The sequence below is a fragment of the Leptinotarsa decemlineata genome, unplaced genomic scaffold (assembly GCF_025532065.1).
Source record: "Leptinotarsa decemlineata unplaced genomic scaffold, Ldec_3_MD MMD2_tig00002159_RagTag_RagTag, whole genome shotgun sequence".
Lineage (NCBI taxonomy): Eukaryota > Metazoa > Arthropoda > Insecta > Coleoptera > Chrysomelidae > Leptinotarsa > Leptinotarsa decemlineata.
The window spans coordinates 8,480,603-8,503,905 of NW_027412574.1; the positions used below are offsets into that span (position 1 = coordinate 8,480,603).

Consider the following 23,303-nt stretch of genomic DNA (forward strand, 5'->3'; position numbering starts at 1 on the left):
TGGAATTACCCAATACGAAACTTCGATTCGATTGTTCTCTATCACGTCAAAAAACTCTTACTGTAATAGCATTAATGAATCTGCTTACATTCTCAGATAATTTTTTCTTTATTTGGAATTACTCAATACAAACCTTTGATTCGATTGTTCTTTATCACGTCAAAAAAATTTTACTGCGACAGCATTTAAGAATCTGCTTCAAGGCAATCGAAAATTCAGCATATCCTGAATAGCTACTAACGTTTTTTGTTCTTTGTTTGTACACACATCTCGTCAGCTTGTGATTATTTGTTAAAAGAGATCAAAACATTATCCCTGATCAATCCATTCGGTACACAACAGTTCAATTTCAGTCAACCCTGAACAGGAGTTTATTGTTTATACCCGCTGCTTCTCTATGTTATACCTTTGTATCTTTCATAATTGACAATTAAAAAAAGTCTCATCTACTTGCTCAGTCATTTCTATCGGGGCGCTAATCAACAAAAAATTCTACAGTAGTTACTCTTTCTTTTTCAACTTTTGAATAAATCAATTTCAGTATATAATTATTGTTCACGCGCTTATCACGTTATAACTTGTCACTTGTAACATTTAAAGTTGTCGGCACTCGCAAAGGCCAAAAAAACCAATACATAGAAATTAATCGGCAGCGAACTAGTCCACGTAGACTGTAGACTTGGCGGTTCGTATTGGATAATTTTTACTAACCGAGTTTTATGATTGGCTGAAGAGTCATAGAATAAAATTTGAAGTCATGTTACGGTGACGCATAGAAATCGGGGAATGCGGGGATGGTTATCGCTGTCGTGTTCAGTTCAGGAACTGATCACAATTTGAGTGTTGAAATTCGATATTGGTGCAGTTATAATTACTTGATATTTTTGTTGTCTGCTTGAAATCTGGCGTTCCAGGACAAGTACTAATAGTAATAACGAGTGTGACAACAACGCAGACTTTTTCCAGTGTAGTGATTCCAATAGAGATGGTGAACAATGCGAAAAAGAGAAACCAGTGAATAAGATTCGGATGCATTTGAATATTGGAACACAGAGAGTATGTTTCAATGTATATAAGAATTCACATCTCAAGTTTGGTTTCGAAGGAAACAAACTATTACAACAGATTTGACCGAAATTCCTTTCTCAACTGTACGTAAAATAGTCAAAAACAAACCTTATGAACGCAAGACGCGATGTGTTACAGGATTACCAAATCTTTCAGATGTTCATCTAATAAAATCATTGAAATAAACAATATACGACTGTTACAAAAGCAATAAAATTCATACAACTGAAATCATAAGGAAGAAATTGAGTACTTCCGGCCATAACGTGAGCTGCTGTGACAACTCTTCAAAATTGGATAAAGAAACTAGGATTTAGATTTAAAATAATAAACAAACGTCAAGTAGTTATGGAAAGCATAAGAAAAGTGGAATTGCGTAACAAATAACTAAATATAGATAAGAACAACGGCAAATTTTCTATTTGGACGAAACTTGGTATGTGTACGCCTAACATACCTGCAAACAAAGGATCTCGACTAATCTTTTTGCACTAGGAATGAAGTAACACACATTGATTCCAAATTTGGATGCGAATAGTGAATAGTACGACAATGAACATCATTGTTCAGTTAGAATATTCTCATTTAGTTTTCGGTTTTACCAGTACAAAGGTACCACGTCAACAATGTCTAAAATGGTCAATTCTCGTCCATTGGAAGAAAAAATTTACGCTATTTTTATTCATGGTGCGACGCGTAACTTTCACGAGACCGAAAGGATTCTCAATGAACGTTTTCCGAATCGTCCTATCTGTAGAAAATATCAGAGGGAACTTGTATCCAAATTCACAACTAGGTACCGGTATTGTATTCCAACAAAATGGAGCACCACCACATTACTCCAGACAAGTAAGACACTATTTGGATACTACTTCTTCCGGTCGTTGTATTGGCCGTCGAGGTCCTACAGAATGGCCAGCCCACTCGCCAGATTTGACACCTTTGGATTTTTTTATGGGTATATTTGAAGCAAAAGGTGTACAAACTGAACCTGCTTCAATATTGAATATACGGCAGAGTATAATAAATATTTGGAGAGATATTGACGGTAGGTACTGTGTTTGAAAATGTTCGGCATGAAATATTGGATAGGCTGTTCATATGTCAAGAAGTTCAAGGCAACTATTTCGAGCATCTTCTGAACTAACCTCAAGCTTATTACCATTACCTATTCTTAGGTCGTTTCAACTTCCAAGCGTTTTGCCTCGCTGGTTAACGGAAAACACATGTTCTTGACATTCGATTCAGGTTGAGATAAAAAAATAATTATGTTGAATTGGTGAATACATTGTTATGTTATTAGATCTTCCTCTTTTATCAATAGGAAGTGAATGTACTCATCTCATTCGGGTGCAATAATTTCAGTGTGTAAAAACGTTCGATTATGATTTACCCTCTCCCCCTCTCAGAACGGAAAGTTGTTTACGCCACTGACGGAACTACTTCCTATCCAAATTTATTTATTTGTTTTTCCTTGCAGTTCTGGATATGAAATAGTTTTTAATTAGATTCGGCCAGGATAAATAAGAAACTCCCCATAAAATATACGAAGTCACAAAGTGTTTTGGCTTGGCACGTTTAATTCTAATTTTAAATCTAGATTTTATTTCGAGCAATTAGTTTTTTGCGTTCGTGATTCAAATGAATCAAATCAAAAACTGATAAGCCCAACAATGATGAATATTACAATTTCGTGCGGTTTTTGAAAAATAAAAATTCTAAAACATTTGTTATATTTTTATAAATAGTGTTTGAAAAGTAGGCAAAGTTTTCTATAAATTTTCTCTGTACGTGACTAATTGAAGGAAAAAAACCTCTTTTCTAAGGGAATTTGAAACATATGAATCCAACTATATTGAATACGCATTAGTTCTATTAACATTATCCCAGCGCTAATTAGCGAATATGGTTGATGCGGTGTCGTTTTTTTATACATGAAGCATTTTTTAAATGTCCATACTTACCAATTATGTTCTTGCGGCAAAAATAATGTTTTTATGATCATATCTGATCATTGTGTATACTTTAGAGTTTTTCACCAAAACTGTTTTGCACTTTGTTATTGTAACTATAAATAATACCAGTTTTTATAGTGATCATACGATTTGTATTCCTTGCGATATTCAACATTTTAGATATACAGTGCTTTTCTTTAATGTTCCCCCCTTTTGTTATTTGAACAGGTCAACTCAAAAAATTGAAATTTGGGATAATGAATTCTGTCAATTTCACTTCAAAATAAAGTATTCATGCAGTAATTTCATTACCCAAATTTCAATTTTTTGAGTTAACCCTTTTAAAAAATAAAAGGGGGGACATTATAGAAATGCACTCTATAAATCTAAATCACTGTTATAAATTTATGATTCCATGTTAAGTGATACGGCTGAGGCCTTTTTGATTGCATTCCCCTGTGAGTAGGTATGAATATTATCTGAAATATTCACTTTCAAGTGTGTGATCAACGTATGTGAAGTGTTTTTCTTTTAATTTCATTAAGCATGTGAAAATCCCTGTCCTTTTTATCCCTCACTATGATGCTTTCTGCAGCAAAAGCAAAATCAAATGAAGCCTGTTCAGAATATTAGATAAAAATTTACATTAGAATTTGTGTTTCGGGAAAACTTGAAGAAAATCCATAAAGAGAATCAGGAATCAAATGAAGGAAAATATCCTGTTCTGTGGAAAATATTGATGGTAAATCATTTCAGAGCTTAAATTCCTTTACTTGTTAAAGTGAGGCTTTAGTTTTTTCATGATGATAATTGGCTTATGGAATATGACTTTTTTAACTTTATTTAACATGTTAACTTTATAGTTAACATGTTCATTGATATAAATAATTAAAATTACTAAGGTTGACAGATATACTTTTCATCCTCACAGGTAATTTTAATCAATTTCGGTTCTCCCACATCAAATTACTTCTTTGCACCGAATAATTTCTTTTTGTAATGTAAATCAAATATGGGAAATGAATTCATTTTTAATTTTTCCTTGTGAATCTCTAAATAACGCCTTGAAATTTGAAATACATGTTGTTTTTGATATTTTTTTCTGATTTGAAATAAGAACATTCGTGAATAGTATGATTATTATCAATATTCAATGAATATAATCTGGTCAAGAAAAAAGTGTTTCTCTCACCGCAAATCACTTTCTACATATTACTTTCGTCATTACTTTATTTCTACATATTACCTTCGTCATTACTCTATTTGCATGTTTATACACCTCAACTAACTTTAGTCATTGTTGAATATTTCGGTGCCTTTATCTTTTTGCGAAAACAAATTTCAATGAAATTTCCAATATTAGTTTTTTTCTAACATACCTAAGTCGCATCTAGAATAAGTATCTCATTTGAATAAACTTTACGATATTTGGCGTCTGAATGGGTTTAACGGAAGCTGCATATCGTTCCAATCTGACACGAAATATTTCATTTTTGAATCGATATTCCAGTCTGGAATACCAAAATAGCAGCCTATCAATATTCTAATATTTGAGATTCCAAGGTCCGCTGTAAAATTGGTTCCATAAAGTATTACTGAATTTCGAAGCGTGAGAAAATTTAACTAATTACATATTTGCTGCTAGAGAGAAAAACACAACCAGATATTTGGGGAATATTGACAAAAGTTAGATGAAATCAACGACATTAGAGATGAATGAATTCATACACCAATTTGAAGGTTACCACGCACCATAATCGCAATTGGTGTGATCTCTTGTCGATATGGCTGTGATGTTATTATTATTACTTTCTTACTAAATCTACTACCTCTATACCAAAACGGATATGCTCATCAGACTGGACATGAAGTTAATAATCCATTTGAATGTCAAGAGGAAATTATTGGAGCTTCTCATCTGTAGTTTACTTATCTCTGATTCAGATAATGAACTTACATATCGGTAGGGATTTGGTGTTTGATGGTAAACTAATAGTAAATATAAGATAGTTGAGTTTCTGCGAACACTGGAAAAGGAGAAAAGTGGGTTGGAAACTATGCAGTTTTTTATTTGAATGAAAATAATCATTCTTCAGTTAATAAACAAATATGTCACTCTATGAGTGGAAAACATTTCAATTTAAGAACTTGTAACGGTTTAAATTTCTGAATTCAGAAGAATTAGTAGTGCCGCCCTGTAGGTTCGTTATTTTATCAGCATATTGCTGGGATGGTGGATTGTCTAGTAAGCAGGAGTAAATAAAACCGAGGAAATTTTCACGGTCAGGATTTAAAAACGATTCAGATTAGTATCTATCGTAAAGCCAACACAAAAGCAAGGTTCTATACTAAAACCAATAATGATTGAGAGTAGAAGTAAGCCCAGTTGACAGCAAATCGGGGGCGTGCTTATTAATTTTTGAGAGGGTTGAGAATGAAAGAAAAATTCTTAGTACAATTAGTTAAAATATTCATACACATTTTTTATTTATTTCATTAAAACTTTGCAATATCGTAATTTACCTAATCGTTGTAGTCATTAGGTGGGCCTTATGAAAACGGAGTAATAATCGTGGTAATCATAGTAGGTACCAAATAAATTAACAATATTAATAAAAAACACAATATATATATATATATATATATATATATATATATATATATATATATATATAACTTTTTTTCACTATTGGGTTGCAGCAATTGATAAGTGAACTATTTATAACTATTCTCAAGCTTTCGAGTAACTTAAACTCATCGTCAGGGGTACTAGAAAATACAAATTACAAATTTTTGATAATAGAATATAATATAAATGTAAATGTACAAATTTTTGTCTAATCTTCAACCTCAGATTCGTCACTGTTGCTACCGCTATCATCAAAGTGAATTATGATTGGTTCAATATTGTGTTCAATACGGTTGTCTACGTCCCACATTTTTTGCTCCTCTTTTAAAACATGCTGCATGCATTTCTTCCAGTCTTCTGCAGAAACAGTTCGAATAGCTTCTTGTAGGTGATGTTGCACGTCCACTAATTTAAATGTTCTGTTTTCTCGTGCCACATATCCTTTTACTTGCGCCCAGATTATTCATATTGGGTTTAATTCGCAGTGGTATGGTGGTAACCTTAAAACTGTAATTCCACGACTTAATGCCATATCATCCACTGCGAATTTTTTATATTTGTCTGTGTGTAATTTTGTTAGCTGAAGTAGTTCTGCCTTTAAACTATCTTTGTTATATTGGATGTTCTTATTAATTAACCATTCTTGAATTGCTGCTTTTTTCCATGATTGTTTCGGTAATGGTTCTAAATGTCGACTATGGTATGGGGCATTGTCCATGACGATGACAGACCCAGGTTCCACAAGTTGAATGATGCCTTCAAACAATTTTTCAAACACCTCCGCATTCATCTATTCATGATAGTCGCCTGTTTTATTAGATTTAAATATTAATTCACCATTTGGTAAAAATCCACTGTCGCTTCCTATATACGTAACTATCAGACGACTACCTTTTCCAGATGGCTGTTTTAACCCAACTGACAAACCTTCAATAAAGGCTTGTCGTGCACTTGTTATATTACCATCCTGCCATACTTTTTTGACCGTATGTCCTTGGTTAACCCATGTCTCGTCCATGAAGTACAATTTTTTTTTGAGCTTCCGAAATTCGTCAATTTTTCTTAGATAGTTTCTTCTCCATGCTATTATTTCTTGACGTTCAATGAGAATGCTTTTCCTGTCAACTTTTCCGTACGTAAATTTCATTTCGTGTACAAGTTTCCTAAAAGTTTCTTTACCCATTTTTGGGACCAATTCATGATCGCTAAGTGCCTCCAGAACTGTTTGTAGTGTGGGCAGCTCATTTCTGAAAAAGAAACTGTGAATAGTTCTGCGTATACTGGTTTTGGCTTCTTCATCAACTGTGATTTTTTTTCGTCCGCTACTAGTTTTTGGCGTTTGTACGTCCCCATGAATTTCTGCTTCTCTTAGTATTTTGTAAATCGATGATTTTGGTACACCGGTATAATCAGAGCACACATCAACTAATTTATCTTTTGTAATTGTGGAACTTAATGATGTAGAAATGCCCGGTTGGTTATTCGGAGGTACACACCTAGAATTACAGCACATATGCACAAAGTCATCTTTTTGTGGCTGATGATCTCTTTCAAGACAGTGAAATACTCGCAGTACAATTTGTTTTTATCTTACTGACCGAGACTCCGACCGTTTTACCTTTTTCGACGTGGAAGGCCCAACCATGTCTCCCATTTTTTGAGTAGTTTGAGACCGGTGTAGAAATATAATTATGTAACGCTTAAACACTTATTAGCACTATTATTTTCACCAATTGTTATCACAACACGTCGATTGCTGACTAACTTAACTGTAAAACGTACAATTCACGCTGTATAATTCACAAACCAATGATACGCTCATGGCTGCAAGTACATTAGTGAGGACTGCAACGATGAGATGGAAGTTACGGTAAAGTGACAAAGAGAGAAATATCGTTGCGTACAGCGTTGCCACTAGTTGTAATAAATATCTAACACTATACAAAAAATAATGAATTTTAACTGATCAGTAATCAGGAAATGTATAAGTATTACTCATTACAAGCTCATTACTGATTTTTGTCATAAATAATACCTTTTAATCGTACTAGTATTGTATATTATCTATAATTTGCCACAACCTACAACTCTACTGCTTACTATATTTTTATTCTGCTATAAACTGGTAACGTAAAATTTAGATATGACAACGCGCTTTACTCTCAATCATTATTGGTTTTACTATAGCAAAGGACTGTCCGAAACCTAAAAACATCTAAGGTCAGTCTAATTAATCAATTCAATATTTTCATTTCCTATTCTTGAAATATCGGTAAAGAATTCCATAACACATGTTTTCAGGTTTTTCAGACCTTTTATTCATTTTTTTTTTGGTGGTAAAAAAAAACTTTCTAGGCATATTTATCTGGTAATGGGAGAAATTCTTCGGAAAAGCTAAAGTTGCATCATACATATCATTCTTTGAGATATGAGGAGGCACCCTAGAAAGTACCAACGGAGAGCCGTAGCAAGTATATAAAACAAATATCATTCCTAAAATTAGAGGATAGTTTTAAGCATTTTCCTTTTCTCTGTGCACCTAAGACAGCTGTTGACGGGGGTAATAATTATCGAGTTTGATTGAAGTTAATCGAAAAGTAGATTCTAGATAAATTAAGATTCAGGCAGTTACTTTTAACTGCTCATTTGTTCCCTCATTTTCATTTTACGTAAAGGTCTATCTCTGTCAGTTCAATACTCGAATCTTTTGATTCGATATTGTTCCGAAGTAAGAGTTCTCCAGCAGTAATATCGTGATCAAAATGGCCTATAGCGGCGTATTAATATCTTTACTGCGAACGTTTTTATTATTAAGTATTGGTTCTTTAAACTTGATGTATATATATTTGCCTGGTTTTTTACATTAGTTCGTTGCAAATAACATATGAAAATCAATTTTTGAGTTATTACACAGTTGGTAGTGAAGTTTGTAAATATTTCTTTATATATATATATATATATATATATATATATATATATATATATATATATATATATATATACATATATATATATATATATATATATATATATATGTATATATATATATATATATATATATATATATATAGTTTGAGGAGTGCCAGATGATGACAGTTCTACCAACTGTCGAAAGCGCTCGCAGATAATTAATAGAAGATATAAAGCTTCAAATCCTTTTTGTAGAATTTAATATTGAAATATATATATAAATATATATATATATATATATATATATATATATATATATATATGTATATATGTATATATATATATATATATATATATATATATATATATATATATTGAGTGTATTTGATATAAATCAAAAGGAGGAAATTCGAGGCCAATAGCCAGAAACACGTGTCCGCGGTTTGCCTCCATATTTCTTGAGTGTCATGTCCACGAATTTCCTCCTTTTGATTTATATATATATATATATATATATATATATATATATATATATATATATATATATATATATATATATACCTATATATATATATTTAATATAAATTTCAAGCTTGGAGCTTCGTTGTTTACTTTTTGGTTATTTCTCCAACCCCTTTCCTGTTGAATCCGTTCAACTGGCACCCCAGGGCTTACTTTTTTCCATCTATTTCGACTGTAAAAAAAACATATTTTCCTTTCCCACGTCCAGCCCCGACAATAATCGACTAGCCTGGGCCGAACTACCTTTTGATAATTACATAAATACCAAAGTAGGTTATAAACTCCAACACAGCTATTCATAACTGTTTATAATATATCTTTGTTTATAATATCTCTCCCCTACAGTCTTTTCATTTCTTTAGAATAAGTGAACAATCTCTAATTTGCTTGAATGGTATGAAAAACAAAACGAAGAAAGCATATATGGATGAATAAATGAAACTTTGTTGGAGTAGATCAATATCTCATGCAAAAAAGGATCCACAAAATTAAGATGAAAAGCAGGATGTCCCTGTATCAAAACGTTGTAATCTATGAAGAAAAGAGTGGCGGATCATCAAATCTCAAGAGAAGGTTGCCTAAACCCGGAAGAAGAGAAAATATGATCCACACCAGAAATGATGGGTAAATCACATTCATTCGCATTCGACAAAAATTCAGATCACTTACATTAAAGTCGATAAACAGCAGATGAATAGCATAGGGTGTTGAATTCTGGTGAGAAAAAAAAATCATTCTACGCTATGGAAAGATGAAATCAGTCAGGCAATATTTGCAATAAGGGTGAGGTCAGATAAAGGAGCAGTTTAACGAAAAAACTACAGAATCAAGTAGGTGAAATAACTGTAAGGGGGTAACCTGATGAGTGGAACAAAAGTACTGGCTTATTTTAAATCAAATGCATCTGAATTAAAAAAATCTAGAGATTAAGAAAAGAATAAATTCGTAAGGCTATAGCTGCTACAATAATGAGGAGAGATGAAAAATCGATTATACAAAAAAGCCACATAGAATTAAGCAGGCAAGTTACCCGGGACGAAGTACCTGATGAGAGGGCAATGGAACGAACTTTCTGTGGAGCAACTACAGACATCTGAATGAAAAAAATCTGGTGGGGAAACAATAGCTCAGAGCATGTCATGATTAGAAAATAAGAAATTCGTAAAGCTATACCTGTAAAAACATGAATGAAGAATGAAAAATCGACTGAACAGAAAAGTCACAGAAACGAGCAGACAAGTTACCCGGGGTGGAGTAACTTGATGCGTGTGCATTTGTACGAGCTACCTGTGTATCAACAAAATGCTACTCAATAAAAAAATCTGTCAAGAAAACAAGAGTTCAGAACATGCCATGCTGAAAAAGAATAAATTTGTCAGGCTATACCTGCCACAAGATTGAGGCCGTATGAAGAATCGACTGAACAGAAATGCCTCAGAATTATTGGCGTGAAGTTATCCTCAGATTTCTGGCCACACATGCTGACGTAGAGGAAAACAAAAATCTGTGGTTGGAATACGAAATTATTAGCACCCGTACTAATATCTGTGGCTGGAAATACCTATTCACTATAGGTTGAACGTGGAAGTTCAACGTGTAATTATTAAGACAATTTGGTGTTTAATTTTTTTATATAATCTTGAGTAGATTGACGCGTTGATAATCGTTTTCTCATCAACAATACAGATTTAGAAGAAATTGTTGAAACAATTAGACTAATTTTTTGAGATTCCTTGTTTTCATGAAAATCACACAACTCTTATAGAATCTTGGGTAGATCAATATAATGAAAACCGATTTCTTGTCACCCATACAGATTTCGAGAATAAAATTGTTGAAACGATCAGACTAACTTTTTCAAACTCCTTGTAGAATTGGAACCAGATGATGTGCTCTCATGGAAATCACAGAGCTCTTATAGAATCTTGGGTAGATCAACATAGTGAAAACCGTTTTCTTGTCACCCATACAGATTTCGAGAAAAAATTCTTGCAAAAATCAGACTAACTTTTTAATTAAAACTCCTTTCAGAATTGAAACCAGATTATGTGCGTGCACAAAAATCGCACAAATCTTATGGAATCTTGGGTAGATTGACGTAGTGATAACAATTTCCTTGTGACACAAACAGATTTCGAAAACAAAAATGTTGAAACAATCAGACTCATTTTTTGAGATTCCTTGTAGAATTGTTACCAGAAGATGTGCGTTCATGAAAATCACACAACTCTTATAGAATATTGGATAGATCAACATAGTGAAAACCGTTTTCTTATCCCATACAGATTTCGAGAAAAAAATTGTTGCAACAATCAGACTCACTTTTTGAAACCCCTTGTAGAATTGAAACCAGATGATATGCGTGCATAAAAATCGAACAAGTCTTATAGAATCTCGGGTAGATTGACGTAGTGATAACAGTTATCTTGTCACCCAAACAGATAAAAAAAATGTTGAAACGACCAGACTCATTTTTTGAGATTTCTTGTAGAATTGGAATCAGAAGATGTGCGTTCATGAAAATTACACAACTCTTATAGAATCTTGGGTAGATCGATATAGCGGAAACCGTTTTCTTGTCTTGTCAGAGTTTTGTGATTTTCATGAACGCACATCTTCTGGTTCCAATTCTACAAGGAATCTCAAAGAATGAGCTTGTTGTTGCAACAATTTTTTTATCGAAATCTGTATGGGTGACAAGAAAACAGTTTTCACTATATCGAGCTACCCAAGAGTCTATAAGAGTTGTGTAATTTTCACGAACGCACATCTTCTGGTTCCAATTGTACAAGGAATCTCAAAAAATGAGTCTGATTGTTTCAACTTTTTTTTTTTCGAAATCTGTACGGGTGACAAGGAAACAGTTTTTAATAGTGAGTCTGATTGTTGCAACAATTTTTTTCTTGAAATCTGTATGGATGACAAGAAAAAGGTTTTGACTATGTTGATCTACCCAAGATTCTATAAGAGCTTTGTGATTTTCATGAGCGCACAGTATCTGGTTCCAATTCTACGAGGGGTTAAAAAAAGTTAGTCTGATCGTTTCAACAATTTTATTCTCGAAATCTGTATGGGTGACGAAAAATCGGTTTTCACTGTGTTGATCTACCCAAGATTCTATAAGAGTTGTGTAATTTTCATGAACGCACATCTTCTGGTTCCAATTCTACAAGGAATCTCAAAAAATGAGTCTGATCGTTTCAACATTTTTTTTTAAATCTGTTTGGGTGACAAGATAAGTGTTATCACTACGTCAATCTACCCGAGATTCTATAAGACTTGTTCGATATTTATGCACGCATATCATCTGGTTTCAATTCTACAAGGGGTTTTTAATAGTGAGTCTGATTGTTGCAAAAATTTCTTTCTCGAAATCTGTATGGATGACAAGAAAAAGGTTTTGACTATGTTGATCTACCCAAGATTCTATAAGAGCTTTGTGATTTTCATGAGCGCACATTATCTGGTTCCAATTCTACGAGGGGTTTAAAAAAGTTAGTCTGATCGTTTCAACAATTTTATTCTCGAAATCTGTATGGGTGACGAGAAATCGGTTTTCACTGTGTTGATCTACCCAAGATTCTATAAGAGTTGTTTGATTTTCATGAATACAAGGAATCTCAAAAAATTAGTCTAATTGTTTCAACAATTTCTTTCTCGAAATCTGTTTAGATGAAAAGAAAACTGTTATCACCAAGTTAATCTACTCAAGAAACTATGGAAGTTGTGTGATTTTGATGAACCCACATCATCGGGTATAATTTCTATATGGGTTATTGGAAAGTAAGCCTGATATTTCCAATTTAATTTTTCCCTAAATCTGTATTGTTGATGAGAAAACGATTATCAACGCGTCAATCTATTCAAGATTATATAAAAAAGTTGAACACCAAATTGTCTTAATAATTACACGTTCAACCTATAGTCAATAGATATTTCCAGCCACAGATATTAGTACGGGTGCTAATACTTTCGTATCCCAACCACAGATTTTTATTTTCCTCTACGTCAGCATGTATGGCCAGAAATCTGTAGATAACTTCACGCCAATCTCAGAATTAGGCAGGCAAGTTACCTGGAACGTTTATGTTGATGAGTGGGACAATAGCTCCCTGTAGATCAACGAAATGCATCTGAACGAAAAAAAAATCTGGTGAGGCGAGCTCAGAATATGTCACGTTAAGAAAATAAGAAATTTGGCAGGTAATACTTGCTACAGCAGTGAGGCCGGATGAAGAATCACTTGTTGGCAATGCTATGAGTTTTCTGTGAAATAACTAGGTGCCTCTGATTACCAAAATACTCATCTCTTAGATGAATTGTATGCACAGAAAATGAAACATCAAGACGCGAGTTTGGTAAGAAATAAATGCTTTTATACAAAAAATACGGAAAACTTCAGAAGAAAGGAATAAAGCAACTGAGTTTGAATTAAACTCACACAAAGATGTGTGAATCATGCATAGAAGTTTCTTCCAGGCATTGAATCAATCCCTGGAAGACATGTCTGAATGCTTTACATCCTATAATCGTGACATGACCGGATTGGTCTCTTCTGGTGACATAAATCGTAACGAGACGTTGAAGACAAGTGTGTTCAAGCCGAATGGGATAACCGAGTTACATGTAAATTAAATTTTATATCAATGCTCTTTTGTATGTTATGTTGCGTGACGTTCCTGTGAATGCTATTCGTTTGAATTCCATAACGATTATTTGGAGTCCAAACTGAGTAGGAAAAAGTGATTTTCATGTGTTGCAATGTCCATATGAAAGTCGTTGTTTTGTAATAATTTGTACTTTTGTGTAATGTAATGTTCATGTGAAAGTATATAGTTCTTTCTAAAGGGCTTTTTCTTCCAGTTTGTATTTGACAGAAACTCCAATTACTGATCCACATATATTTGTGGAAAGTTCATTTTGAACTCAGTTTTCTCCCTTTAATCGAAAGTTTCTCACATTTTTTCAATAAAGATGTTAAATGGAAAAGTCTAAAAGCTAAAGATACACAAACAATGCGACCTTGAACCACAATGCGATTCAATACGAAAACAAAACCAACGTAATTGCAACCTTTTCTCATAACGCGTGTCGCATCGTGTTAGGTCACTTGAATTCATTTTGTCGCGTGTAAGTGTTAATTTTGGTTAAGGCAACTAACGAATTTATTTGATTAAAATCAATATCATGTCCGCCTAAATACCTTTCCAATTACCACATTACCTACATGTAACAATTAATTTAGATATTAAAATAGGTATGATAAACTATCCTTAAAAGACACATGTCAGTAAATGAAGTTTGACCCCCTTCTTGTTGACAGATTGATCCGATATTTGGTACATACATTTGCTTTCAATGACAATACAATTTACTAAACTTTGTATCTTCGTAAATCCAAGATGGCCGCAACTACAAAATGGCGGATAATATATTATTTCACAACTACCTCAATATGGGTATCAAATGACAGAGCTTGGCAAGTAGAATATTAGTACACTTTGAAAAAGATGTAATACTGAAGCACTAAGTGAACTAAACTAAATGAGACGATATATTGATTTAGGCTTTCGCGGCCGAGATTGCGACAGCGAATATCCTACGCAAGGCTCGAACACCAAAATGTATTATACCAAAAAGAGAAATTGTGGCCTTAAAAAACCTGAACTCAGATGAGGAGATCATCATTCTACCAGCTGACAAGGGAAATGCAACGGTGCTCTTGAAAAGAAGAATACATCGGAAAAATTGAAGAACTTCTTGACCCGTCCAGCTACCGCAAGCTAAAAAGAGACCCAACACAATCAAGATTGCGGAATACGGACCGGTTTATAAAATCATCATTGTCGGAAACCACTCAGAAGAACATCTTAAGAACAGAAGCCGACCCGCCAAGGCTCTACGGTCTTCCGAAGATACACAAAAAAGAAGTTCCGTTAACACCCATAGTCTCCAGCCACATGTTGGAAAAACAACCTCGTACGTCAAGGACTCAACAAACTTTGCGGAAAAAATCAAGAATATAACCTTGGAGCCAAGTGATATTCTGGTCAATTTCGACGTTGTGTCCTTGTTCACCAATGTCCCGCTGGAAGATTCTTTGAGAGAGATAGCCAACCTGTTTCCTAGTGAAATTATCGGACTCTTCAAGGCCTGCCTCACGGGAAGTTACTTCCAATGGAGAGAAGATTTCTATGAGCAATTAGACGGCGTAGCGATGGAAAGTCCACTCAGCCAACTTCTTCATGGAGAAATTTGAGAAGAAGGCAATCGACGCTTTCGATTTCAAACCTACCTTTTGGCTACGATAAGTGGATGACACCTTCGTTATCTGGAGACATGGAAGGAACAGACTGAACCTATTTCTAGACCACATAAATGCTCAACACCCTAACATCAAATTCACCATGGAGACTGAACAGAAACAACAATAGCTCTTCTAGGTGTACTCGTCGAAAGGCGTGGCACAAGACTGACACATAAAGTGTACCGAAAACTGACACACACGGACAAATATCTGCATGCACTTTCGAACCACCATCCGAGTCAAAAGCGGAGAAATATCAACACCCTGACAGACGTGCCCGTGGAATATGTGAACCGGAACACCCTCAAGAAGAATTGGAGCATCTTCAAGTGGCTTTAAGATCGAATCGATACAGTGTAACGGAAATCAACAAGGCTATGAAACTGAAGACTTCTACAAGTCAAAATATGGAGGAAACTCAAACTGTTGCACGTGAATTTCTGCCATACATTCCTAGGGTTACAGACAGAATCGAAAGAATCTTAAGGAAGCATAGCATAAAAACAGTGTTCAAGCCCACCAGGAAAATACAACAAAGCCTGAAATCTGCGAAAGACAAAAGAGATCCACTATCAGCTGTGGAGGTATATCGTGCACCTGCGGAAAAGTTTATATCGGTACCATCAAAAGATCCATGGGTATAAGGCTGAATGGACATCGGAGAAACTGTAGATTAAGTCAAATAGAAAAATCGGCAGTAGCAGAACACGCGTGGTAACGCGGGGCTCTGCCAGAGGTGACCAACTTTTCCGTTGCTACTCGTGGGAACACACATGAATGAAACTACACAAAAACAGGAACAACAAAAACAAAAACCAATCCCGAGGCTAGACAGAAGTGCTCACCTCAATTTAAGGCGGTGGCTGGAATGAGGCTGGACAAAGCAGATCACCTCCAACAGCAAGGGTACTTCCTGCGGCGGACGCCAAGAGCTCCGCTTTGAATAAAGGCAAAGAACCGGCTGCCCCACTGTAGCGCCGTGGCCCCGACTTCGCATAGATAGCATAATCATATTTCAGGAAAATATTCAGCTTACACAAACCCATCTAAAGCTCATTAGTGAATGGACGACAAACAATCGATTGGCTTAGAAATATGGGTCACTGTAGTCGATTTGAATAAAACGGGCGGTGCATCATATTTATCAATTATACGTACGTCACTTGTTTCGTTTTATTCAAATAGCAATTCTCTAGCGGCGACACGCATACTTAATTTTTTTTCATACAACTTTGGCTGAAGTTTTCGACACGCGAGACTTTGATTGTTTCAGTAAACCATTAAGATAGCGAAGTGTTAAAGTTGTGGAGTTTGAATAAACAAAAACAAGTTTGTTTTTGAATTTTTTGTGCCATTTTCATTTAAAGGGATTTCACGCGATGATGAGGCACCGAGCGACATACATAATTCGAAATAAATATTTTTGAAATGTACATGAAAATAATTATGAACCGATACGGAAAATTGTAATAGATATCAAATATATCCGGAAACAGTATATTAAAGTTCTCTTGTGGACCACTATAATAAAGATAGGATTGACCATACCACATAGGTATGTTATTAAGAGGTGATCGGTTTTGATTAATTATTATATCAGAAAAATTGTCAGTCAGCCACAGTTGTGAATAGTAAGAAAATAATAGTGTTCAACCTCGTTAGGATAATTCTTGGATGGATGTCTCTAATTTTATTCAAAGTGGGAAAGTAATACTTCGAAAGAATGTTTTTACAAGAATTAGAAATGTAGCCAATCATGGCTGCATCATGATAGGTATTTGGGATGATGAAATCATTGATTTTATTTTTCTTTTTTTGTAAATTGTAAATTTCCCAATTGTTTATAATAAGTCATGGTCCAAACAAAAGGATGTGGTACGTGATACAAAAATATATAAAATGGGATCCGAATTCTTATATATATATATATATATATATATATATATATATATATATATATATATATATATATATATATATATGTGTGTGTGTGTGTGTGTGTGTGTGTATAATATATTCTCTATGTCAATCAAAGATATTTAAAAGTCTATTTCAATCTATATAGATTAATATTTGAAATGTGTCAGTAGTGAACCTATTGGGTTTTGCTGACATAAGTTGCTGACAGTTTTTTTTCTTTAATATAATCATTAATTCATAGTTATTTTGTGAAACAAATCTGTATATAATTGAATGTTGTGATAGATAGATTTAGATATGTGTTACATATCTATCTATTTTCTATCTATCTACCTTTTTTTTATCAAGGAGTAGTGAACAATCTTGTTAGACTGCATCTATCTAATCCACCAGTATCGTGAGGTAAACAACCCGAAAACAAAGCGTGTTAATGCAATAGAAGTCTTCAAGTTATACACAATCATCATGTTAAATTTTTGAATGAAGCTACTATATAGAAAATATGTTTATCAATCTTTTTTTGGTATTTCCACCTTCTACAATCTGAAAAATACCCGAAGAAAGTTTTAAAACTCTGATTTCCTTCATAAAAAAATGATTTTCGTTCAATAGGAAATATTTATGTTTGTCTGATCTTATATTATAAAAAATCTGCCTGTATTGTGTTGAAGTTTTTTCCGTATTCGTTAGCCGTGGTCTGCAGGGTTTTGAGTCTAACGTGGTGGACATCATCAATGGCAATGAGGAAACAGTCACAGTGAATATATTTTTGGTATGCGTGCCTTCATTTCTATTACCTGAGATGAATGATCTGATTTGTGTGCGGTTTAGGGCAGGCAGTCAGATTTTATTAATGTTCATACCTTCTTCCTTTCGATTGATATGATCTTTGTATCTCATTCAATTAGATTGATTTGTCGGTCAGCCCGAAGCGACCGACAAATCAGCTATAGCCGAACAAGCTCTTGAACAAGACAGACGTTTTCCATTCAATGATACACAGTTACTGGACAAAACCCAAAATTACTATTCAAGATTACACAGAAAGATAATGTAAATTCATAAACACAAAGATAATTTCAATCGAAAGAAAGAAGGCATATTAGATCATTAGCAAATTAGATCAGGTAATATGAAGCAAGTCACATCCACCACCGAGGAAATGAAACCAAAAACACAGATACTGGACGAAGTAGTACCTATATGTATGTTGAGAATACAACGAGAACACTGAGTCCGTTACCTCATCGCCTTTGATAATGTTCACCGCAGTCGTGGACGAAACATCAGGCTTTATCAAAAACCTGCAGAATATGGTTCACAAACTCAGAAAATAGCTTTGACGCAGTTTTCTCAGGCCGTTAAAATTAACATTATTCGATTTACCTGTATTTTCATCAATATCAAAAAATGAGAGGTAAGGATTTTCTTCTTCCTGTACTAATTCGTAACGGATGTCCCTTGGGTTTCCTCTGTCGCCATCTTCAGCTTGAACCCTCAAAATAGTATCGCCAGGAACGAGGCTGGGACTGAGAGTAGTAGTAGGGGGAGCGATGGTGAATATAGGAGGTGTATCTTGTTCGTCCAAAACGGCAACTAGTAGAGGCCAGCCTGCTATATTACGGGTGTCTTCCTCGGTATTCGTCCAAGGATCCTAGAAATGTTGAATGTCTGAGGAAAGCAAGTCGATTCAAGATGCACTTTGTTATTGAAAAATTATAAAAATTGTTACTGACGGAGTTAAACTGCATTAAGAAGAGGGCAGTATATGAGTAAACATATATATGTCATAAAGTCATATTGTCGGAAATGGAGTAAAAAATACATGAAATAGCATTCAAGTGATGTTTTGCCTTAGGGGGCATTTTGACTTCAAGATTACATTGTTTCAAAAAAATAAGTAAAAAAATATGTTAAACGGTTTTATAAAATAATAATAATAATGCACTAATAATTGAAAAATAATTCCGAAGGTCCTAGGTAGCAGTCATCACACCACTCTCCTCAGCAATTTACGGTATTGATCAGATAAAAAATAATAAAATCGTTGTGCGTAGCGTCAACACAACCCTCAATGATTTCATTATTTTTTTTCCGATGAAATCGTTCAAACTATTTTTTATTTTCATGTTTTTAGTTTCTAATTTTGTTATTCAATTCTTATCATTCTGTCCAGTTCATTGAGTGCCATCTTGAATTTGCATCTTTTTCAAAGTTCGCTACCATTCTATTAGTCAAACTCTGTCATCTGATACCCATATTGAGGTAGTTGTGAAACAATATGTAATCTGCTATTTTGTAGCTGCGGCCATTTTGGATTTACAATGATACAGAGTTCATTAAATTGTATTGTCATCAAAAATAAATATGTGTACCGTATATCAGATCAATCTGTTAATAGGAAATGGTTCAAACTGCAATTACTAATTTGACCCAAACAAACAAACAGGGCAAGCTGAATAAAACTATTTAAAAATGAAGCATTAGCAATCATCAAAACAAGACTTTCCTTTCAACCAGAAGACGTAGAACAAGAACCCAACAGTTTTTCGCAATGCCTATTTGTAAGCAATAATTCCAATTGACTAGAGTTATGCTAATGTAAGCAATTTAGTTAAATCGAATGACGTCAAACCGATTTGAAGATCGCAGAAAAACATCCAAAATTTCAAGCAAAACTTTATTCAGGTCAGTAAACTAGCAAGTTTATTTGACAGGGTAGATATTTTTGAAGAGGGATAAGTTTTTGGTAAAAGAGTTTGTTTACCTAAGCAGAAAAGTTACAGATTTACTGCCGCCGCTAGCTTGTTATTGCCGAGATGAAGCCAAGGTAATTGAACTAGCCAAAGCAGTAGTAAATCTGTTTCTCTGCCGTGTGGAACATATACTTTTTTCTCTGATTGCTTCTACAGTTTAAAAAAAATCGAGATGAACTTTAATTTTTTCATATACTGGATGTAACTCACCATTTTCATTATTTATTGTAACCGTATGTGTTAACTTCTGATTTCAAATCGTTAAATATTTTCCAATAATCATTATTATTCTCGGTTAGACCATATTTAACGAAAGATAATATGTAATATTAAATATGGATAATAATTGTGTGCACAGTAAAAGTTATAGGTATGTATGACAGTAACCTGATATTTTAATGCCATAGCCCTGTTTAAGTTACATTACCTACTCTTTGCCAAGGAACGTCTGGGTTGTTATTAACCCAGTAACTTTGTCGCCTGAAAGTATGGGTTAGTATGTGTCAAATCCGGTAGTTCTGATTTTTTGCAGACTTGTTTGTAATGTTGGTCTAATGAATAATCCAAGTTTGTAACCTCGGGAGCTGAACGCAACTTTGTCAAAAATCGAAAAAACCGCGAAAAATTGGGTTTTTTTCTCCGATTTTGGTGATAATAACCCTAAAGGACTAATTTTTGAAATCCTGTAGTTCTGATGTTTTGTTGACTTGTTTGTGATGTTGGCTTAATGAATAATCCAAGTGTTTGAACTCGTGCGCCGAACGCAACTTTGTCGAAAATCGAAAAATTCGCGAAAAATCGGGTTTTTTCTCCAATTTTGGAGATAATAACCCTAAAGGACTAGTTTTTGAAATCCGGTAGTTCTGATTTTTTGCAGACTTGTTTGTGATGTTGGCCTAATGAATAATCCAATTTTTTTTTCGTTATGGGCAGCCGGTCAGTTGTTGAATGTCAGGAATCACACGTTAAAAGGTAAGACCTCGTTAGTCCTTAGCTCGCACAACTTCTGAGAATTGTCGTTCGTATGAGGGAGACAGCTGATTAACGGAAAATCAGATTTTAAACAGAAACAGACATATTAGATTGTAGTAAATTAAGTCTACTTTAAAAACTCATGTGGGAAGTTTTTTCAAAAACTAACCCTTCAGGATTTTAATCGCCAAAATTTGAAAGAACCCGATTTTTTCGCGGTTTTTTCGATTTTTGACAAAGTTGCGTTCGGCGCTCGAGGTTATAAACTTGGATTTTATTCATTAGGCCAACATTATAAACAAATCTGCAAAAAATCAGAACTACTGGATGTGACACATGCTGTCAGAGAATGTTTTACTGGCATACTTTGCAGAATTTGCCAAAACATTGAAATTTTCGACTTCATGATCAACATATTCTATGTTGAAGACAACATTAACAATGATACAGATATATCCAAATATTTTATACTGCGAGCTTTTTCAAAGCGTCAATCAGATAGTTACCTACCGTTCCAAAAAATCCCGAGTACCTACCTATTAGAGAAATTACAAATTCAACAATCCATTTTGGAAGCTCCAGATAATATCCCAACTAGCAATTTTATATTTTATAATGGTTGTGAAAACGTTTCGGAGAAACAAATTATAAAACTGTATTTCTCCCAGAAATGTTTTCAATGTGCTTATAAAACAGCTATAAATAGGAAATTGGCACCGTTTCATAAAACATTATAGTCTTCAATAATATTTTGTAACGCCTTTTGCAAACACTTCAAAACAGTTTTATAAACATTTCGGCAGTCACTATACAATTTTTCTAACACCCTTGAACAACAGTTTTGCAAAGAATCTTATAAAATAATTGAAATACAATTTTATAAAAGTTTTTTTAAAAATTTTAAGTAAGGGTTATGAAATATAATGCAGACGCAAGAAGTGATTTTGTTTTGGACACTAGAAAAATATAATAGATATGTCACCAACTGAAAGGTTGGGGCCATTTTAATAACTTCACTTTTGTACGTATAAAACCGGTGAAGACATTGTTTGTGCTTCAAAGATTGATATTTTAACTGCGAATGAAATTTTATTGACAAATATATAGCCTATTATTAGTAAAATTTAAGCGCGCCACTCTGTTGTTAAAATTTTTGAAAAAAATCATCAATTATACAAAAATTCACTCTGTCGACGTATTCATTTTTTAGTTGCAAATCAACTCAGTTTGTTCCAAATAATATAATCTTATAATATCTATGTACTTTTCATCTATATGTGCAGTATTTCATATTTTCAACTCATCTAATGCCAGTATTCCGAATCGTTATCATTTTAAAATGGCGTCGTTCTATAAAATAATTTGGTATCAATAGCAAGAGTTTTAATGGCTTTTAGCTTCTATGTTACCCCTATAAAACTATTAAGAAACACTTAATCATTAATAATCCTGTTTTTAGCAAGAACAAATTTGAAACACTAGGTCTTCGTCTGAAACGAACCGCTTTTCTTATTTTTTTTTTCCAGTGACCAATATTACACGACGTTATTAGGCCTATAGTTATTGGGATACTAGTCAAATTAAACTTGACAAAGCATACTTCATTACACGACCTCTAAAATCAATGTCAGCTGGTTCTTCTAAAGTGATGCATTTTATTCTTAGCAATAGCAAATATATTATAGAGAAAGCAATTTGATTTTATAACAGTTATTTTATTTTTTTGGAATTGTAGTAAATACACCATACTATGAAATACTTGGGAAATTATCATCAAAGTGACAATATGGCAATGAAAACAAAATTGTATTTGAAAGCATTCCAATAAAATAATTTTATTAAAACTTTAGGCAGTTATAAAATAATCTTGAAATAGTTTTATAAAGAACATAAAAACCTCACAGAAAAGTGCTGTAAATCTTCTACACAACAATTTGATTTTATAAGAGAATATGTTTTATAAGTTAGTTGTAAAAAAGTTTCTGTGATAATTTCGTGACTATTTTATAACGTATTTATAATTTTATTTTATAAACGTTTCTATGACAAATTTATAAAACACTTTTATTGCATATAACTGTATTATATTCACGGCTCGTCTAATATAATCAATTAGCATTTTGGAAGTAATTATAAAATACCAACAAAATAAAACTGTTGTAGCACCATGAAATTATAAAACAATTTTGCTGGTTGGGATATACCTATTTACAAAGGTAAGAATTGGGAATTGATAAACTATTGAATTCAGTAGTAAGTAAACA

General features: G+C 33.6%; 1 protein-coding gene across 1 annotated transcript in view; it reads right to left on the bottom strand.

Annotated features, from left to right (window-relative positions):
- The window catches only part of Cad86C (Cadherin 86C), a 43,762-nt gene that overhangs the window by 11,331 nt on the left and 9,128 nt on the right, over positions 1-23,303 (bottom strand). Inside the window, exon 3 of the mRNA XM_074177211.1 lies at positions 18,698-18,965. Coding sequence (XP_074033312.1) covers positions 18,698-18,965 — 268 coding nt within the window. The remainder of the gene's footprint in view (positions 1-18,697; positions 18,966-23,303) is intronic.